The sequence below is a fragment of the Mobula hypostoma genome, chromosome 23 (assembly GCF_963921235.1).
Source record: "Mobula hypostoma chromosome 23, sMobHyp1.1, whole genome shotgun sequence".
In the NCBI taxonomy this organism is placed as follows: domain Eukaryota; kingdom Metazoa; phylum Chordata; class Chondrichthyes; order Myliobatiformes; family Myliobatidae; genus Mobula; species Mobula hypostoma.
The window spans coordinates 6,414,205-6,420,204 of record NC_086119.1 but is presented as its reverse complement, the minus strand read 5'-3'; the positions used below and the strand labels follow the sequence as shown (position 1 = coordinate 6,420,204).

At 46.6% G+C, this 6,000-nt stretch overlaps 1 protein-coding gene across 1 annotated transcript in view; it reads right to left on the bottom strand.

Annotated features, from left to right (window-relative positions):
* Nucleotides 1-448: 448 nt before the first annotated feature.
* Nucleotides 449-6,000, bottom strand: part of tbx4 (T-box transcription factor 4) — a 107,197-nt gene continuing 101,645 nt past the window's right edge. Inside the window, exon 9 of the mRNA XM_063031730.1 lies at nt 449-1,065. Coding sequence (XP_062887800.1) covers nt 449-1,065 — 617 coding nt within the window. The remainder of the gene's footprint in view (nt 1,066-6,000) is intronic.

Genomic DNA, 6,000 nt, shown 5'->3' with positions numbered 1-6,000 from the left:
GATTTTAAAAAATTATATTGTTATTTATATATTCCACTATTGGATATAATCACATAATTGTCTTTTAGTGCTGTCCATTATACACAAAATGCTTTGCAGAACCCTTAAATTTCTAAGTTTAGTCAGATAGAACTTCGTTATAGGAGGTTACTGCAGAATTTGCTCATTATGTTTTTCTTGGTTTACACTTGTTTAAAGGAATCCTTTTTGCAATTGGTTTTGGGAATTCACCATAGAGCAAGGAATGTATAATCTGAAACAAATGGCGAGAAAAGCAGTATCCTGGGAGAACAATTCCGGGCGGTTTCTTTGACGTGGCGGAGTCCCGTTGAGGGACCTTCTTTGAGGCATGTGGTAAGCTTCTGATTCGGGTCCGCTACTCGGCGGTAGAAACCCAGGCCTTTCCTGCGTCCTTCTTACTAATACTGCTTCCTTACATCGTTCTGAGTCAGCTGTCTGTCCAGTTTGCCACGGGCCCCAGGCCGGAATGGTACTGGGTGGGGAGCTCCCTCGGTAAGGACAGGCTTTGTGAGAAGAGGAACTCGCGAGAGTTCTGAGCATGAGGAGATGGTGGGACCCGGTCGTGCGGGGAGAGGGGCACTCTGTCTCGCGGTGAACAGGAAGACATGGGCACCCTCTGTCGAACCTGCTGCTGCGGCGGCGAGTGGTAGCCGCCGAACTGTGTCTCGCACGGGGGCTGTGAGCTCTGTGCGGGGAGACCGGGGAGATGAGGCATCATAGCCGTGGTGGTGAAGTGGGCTGAGAAATGCTGGTAGGGAACGGTGTCCATGGTCTGAACGCTGCAGTTTCCATAGGATGGAACAGACGCCCACATGTTGCAGTTCAGCGTTTGAGGAGGATGTTCCTCGACCGTGCTCCCTCCAGGCACGTCGTTCACAGGGCCGGAAAACATGCAGGCATCCCTTAAATCTTGTTCATTCCGATACGGCGGGTTCATCATCTGCTGGTCATAAGGTGGCGGGCGGAAATAATGTTCATCAGCAAGGGCAGCGGGCGCTTCGAGAAAGGGTCGTTTACAGGGCAACTCTGGGTGGCCGTGGGCTTCTGAAAGTGAAAAGGGGGAAAAGAAGAAAGTTACGATCTGACATTTACTTTACTGATCAAGTATAGCAGCAGTCTTCAAACCGACCAAAATATTATTCAATCTCAACGACACTTCGCGACTTATTTGTTAATTTTAAAACAGCGTTTTAAAATGTTATTCTGGAAACCGATTGAAATAGGACGCGGTTTAACATCCGAACTGGTTCAACAGGAGAATTCGACACCCGGCGTTATCCTTCGAACTTAAAATGACACTTTAAAATGTCCTTATAACTCATGAGTGAAATAACTTCTCGTTCATTTAGCTACAAGGTGACGTAACTGGAGACGAAACGATTTTCTCAGGGTGAATGTTAACCTGATCCCGATCTTCCACGATCTCCTTGTGACCGCGAGGGTTTCAACCCAAGTCCTAAGGATGGGCTGGTTGCCGGGTTAATTGGCCGCTGTACTGTGGTTGGATGTCGGGAGAATCAGAGCGGAGTCGATGTCAGAGAGTAGGTTACGACGGGGGTATAGAGGGCTGGGTAGAATGCGCGTCAAGGGCACCGATTTAGACTGGGGTTAGGGTTAGGGTTAGGGTTAGTTGGCGCCGGAACCGTGGCGTCAGATGCGGGCTGCTCGGCATAATCCTTGTTGATCTGATTTGAAGCAAACGACGCATTTCACTGTACGTTTCAACATATATGTGACAAATATAGCTAATCTTCTAGACTTGATGCGCCCAAGAGCCTCATTCACAGTTGTAAGAAACTGTGGACAAAAATAGAAATGAGAACATTGTATTACAAGGTTGTACTTTCAATATCTGTGTTGAGTACGGGGAGAGGGGCGAGGTGTGCGGAGGGGGGAAGGTGGGAGGGAGAAAGGGGAAGAGGGAGGGGGAGTGGGAAAGGGGGAGGGGGAAGGGGAAGGGGAGAGGAAGGGGGAGGGGAAGGGGGGAGGCAAAGATGATTATTAAAGGCGACACAAGAGATTGCAGATGCCGGAATCTGGAGCAACAAACAATCTTCCGGAGGAACTGAACTGCTCAATCCGCTGAGACCCTCCAGCAGTTTGTTAATGCTGATTGTTACAGGTGTTGCAGTATAGTGTACCGTCGAGTCGCAACACATCTAACCAGATGAACTGATTTTCTATATATTTTAAGTAACACCTGTTTCAACCTTATACACGTATGTTCTTATAACGTTCTTCATAACTTACTTTTTGATGCAAGTCTTGATCTTTCACGCGCATATTTCAAAATGTTGATTATTTTCTAAACAGTAGTCCAAATTTGCCGTTACGGCGGATTTGATCTAATGTAATTCGTCTCATAAGGGTATGTTTTCATTCTGCTTAATTCTTCAGCACCCGCCTCTGTTTGCATTATTACTTGGTTGCCAAAGTAGCGAGCAGTCTGCTGCCGCCATTACAACGAAAAGGTGCAGAAGGAACCTCCTCGGATTTGTTCTATTTTTCCTGGTAATTTTTCCCCGTTTGAAAACCTGAGAACTAGGCGACGAATTTTAAAGTAATCGGCAAACCATCGGACAAGATTTTTCTCCCTTGCCATGAGTTGTTGATTTGAACTGCGCTCTATGAAACAAGTGGAAGCAAATTCAATATTAACTTCCAAAAGGGAATTTGGGGAATAGTTCAACGGGAATCTCTGGCGGAGTTCTGGGGAGAGGCCAGAGGGTCGCCCTCTGAAAGAGCCACCACACATTATTACCTGCCAGATCGAGTCCAGTGCTGTTTAATTTTGCGATTCAATTCGATAAATAGTAACGATGTGCTTAATCACGTCCATTGAGGTTAAAGAATTTCTACACTTCACTCCGCCGTCAGTTGCTGAGTTCCGCGCTAACCGAAAACCAATTCAACGCTTATGCCCGAAAGCCCGAGCTGCTGCGAATTCCGAGGCTGAAAACTTGGAGTTCAAGGGGAAATCACGAATCCTTCAATCGGTATGTTTCAAAGCTCCACTGGAATTGCAGCTACTCTGTGAATCACCAGTCTAAATACTTAACGGGAATGATTCGGCACATCAGTCAGCAATATGTGTTCGCATTCTAGGCGAGTTGTAGGACTCGAACTCAGTGATACAGCACTGAAATAGGCTGCCTTCACAAAATGCTGGAGGAACTCAGCAAGTCAGGGAGCGGAGCAGAGGACGTTTCGGGCCGAGACCCTGCATTAGGATTGGAAAGGAAAGGGGGGAGAAGCCAGAATAAGTAGGTGGGGGGGGGGGAGAAAGGAGTAGAAGCTGGCAAGTGATAGGTGAAGCCAGTTGAGGGGAAAGGTGAGTGGGTTGGGTTGGGTTGGGTTGGGTTCGGGAGGGGAAAGGTGAGTGGGTTAGGTTGGGGAGGGGGAAGGTGAGTGGGTTGGGTTGGGGAGGGGAAAGGTGAGTGGGTTGGGTTCGGGAGGGGAAAGGTGAGTGGGTTGGGTTGGGGAGGGGAGGGGAAAGGTGAGTGGGTTGGGTTGGGGAGGGGTGAGTGGGTTGGGTTGGGGAGGTGAGTGGATTAGGTTGGGGAGGGGGAAGGTGAGTGGGTTGGGTTGGAGAGGGGAAGGTGAGTGGGTTGGGTTGGGGAGGGGGAAAGTGAGTGGGTTGGGTTGGGGAGTGGAGGGGAAAGGTGAATGGGTTGGGTTGGGAGGGGAAAGGTGAGTGGGTTGGGTTGGGGAGGGGAAGGTGAGTGGGTTGGGTTGGGGAGGGGAGGGGAAAGATGAGTGGGTTGGGTTGGGGAGGGGAAAGGTGTGTGGGTTGGGTTGGGGTGGGGGAGTGTGGTAAAGACCTGGGAAGTGATAGTTGGAGGAGCTAAAGGGTTGAAGAGAAAGGAATCTGATAGGAGAGGACAGCGGATCATGGAAGAAAGAGGAGGAAACAGGCCCTTCAGCCCAAGTAGTCTATGCCGACCAAGTTGTCTTACCTGAGATAGTGCCCATTGCCTGTGCCTTGGAATGATGGGACACTTTCCATACAGTTGCTCATTTAGTGAATTCCGTGTCATAGTTAAACCGATCAAAGTGTAAGTGACGATTCCACCCTCCCAGACAAGGTGGACAGTATTTAAGGAGAGTGGGTTGTCCCTTACTTCATTGCCCGTCCTAATCTCTGTGGCATATGTCAGTTCTCTCAATCAGGGAATATTGAGAAAAGAGGCAAAAAAATAGTACAACCAAACACATAAGGGAAGCGTCTAAGGATTTAACCTCTTGTGAAACCAAGCTGCAGTGAGAAAGGGGAAGGGTTTATATCGATTATATGGAGCGAAATGAAAACGATGCCAGGGTTGATCCAAATGGCCGCCAACGAGCGCAAAATTAGGAACAGAAGGCATTGTTGCCTCGCTGCAGCGAGGTCTCAATATTAAATTCAAAGTAAATCTATTATCAAAGTGCACGTATGGCACCATTTACAACCCTGAGATTTTTAGGAGCGGGTGGGCGCTCCTTGTAGATGTGCTCCATGGTGGAGAGGGCTTTATCGGTGACGAAGGGGGGTGTTTTAAAGAAATAGGAATGTAGATGGGGAATGCAGGATACTGGGGCGTTCATTGCCAACGCATTGGCAAAAACGCAACATCTAGTGAGAAACAGCATAAAACAATAACAGCAAAAAATAACTTTATAAAGTACCTGTTCATTTGTCGGCAAAATGCTAGTCCCTTTGATTGCACTTTTATTTTAGAATATATGTGGACATTTCAGTAATTTACTGCCACCTAAGTGGAAACAGCTTGTCCGAGAAGAAATCGAAGGAACGTTTTAGCTCCGTTATAAAAATACCATTACTGTATAGCTACAAAGACAAATCTCCTCAAACACTGATCAACGAAAGGAACGTTTATCAGCCTAAGCTCAGTTAATTACCAACCATCTGCTCTCAGAACCGCTCTTGTAGCTACCCAGACACCAGCAATACATTTTCCATCACATTCCCCAATAGAGTCAACAACCCTTTTTATTCACCTTATCGCTCTTTCTCTCCTATTCTCACCAGTCAAACTACATTTTCCATTAATGTCAGTCAGATAAAGACACACTAATGAGTAAAATACATTTAAATAAAGGTGTGTGCTGGATTGCCTCGTTATATAAATAGTGTATAGTTTATAAAATATATGTATAAATTAATAAATACCTTTTATAAGTGATAATGACCCAGAATTTGAGGCGCGAAATAACCTTTAGGCTGTCATTGTACATTGTCAAAAATGGAGAAAACTTGTAACGTCTGGTGTTGTCAAAAGTGGAAGTACAGAAGTTATTTTCTCTGTTTCTCGGCTACTCCACGGGGAGCGTAGTAGATCAGCGACTGGCTATCGTATTTCGCTTCTGAGAAATAGTTCTATTGTCAATACAGTAACGGGACCGAAGTGTGGAAGCAGGGTTTAATCAGTTCCGCATTGTGCGTGTATTAAGTTATACGATTGGAGCAAATGGTATAGAGACTGAAAACGAAAACAGGAAGTGGAAACTTTCCAGTTCTAATGAATGACCGTTGACTTTCTTTCTTCCTGCCTCTGTGCCGCCTGACCCGCTGAGAACGTCCAACATTTGAAGGTACGAGAGACTGCAGAGGCTGGTATCTGGAGCAACAAACAACGTGGTGGAAGAAGTCAGCAAGTCGTCTGTTGGGGGAAGTACTTTTCCTGCACAGATCGTTCCGACCCGCTGAGTTCCTCCAGCAGGTTACTGGGTAGTGTAACGGTTAGTATGCAGGGTACAGGGTTAGAGTACAGTGTTAGTATATAGGGTTAGTTACTGGGTAGTGTAACGGTTAGTATATAGGGTACAGGGTTAGTATACAGGGTTAGTTACTGGGTAGTGTAACGGTTAGTATACAGGGTTAGTAAATAGGGTTAGTTACTGGGTAGTGTAACGGTTAGTATATAGGGTACAGGGTTAGTATACAGGGTTGGTTACTGGGTAGTGTAACGGTTAGTATAC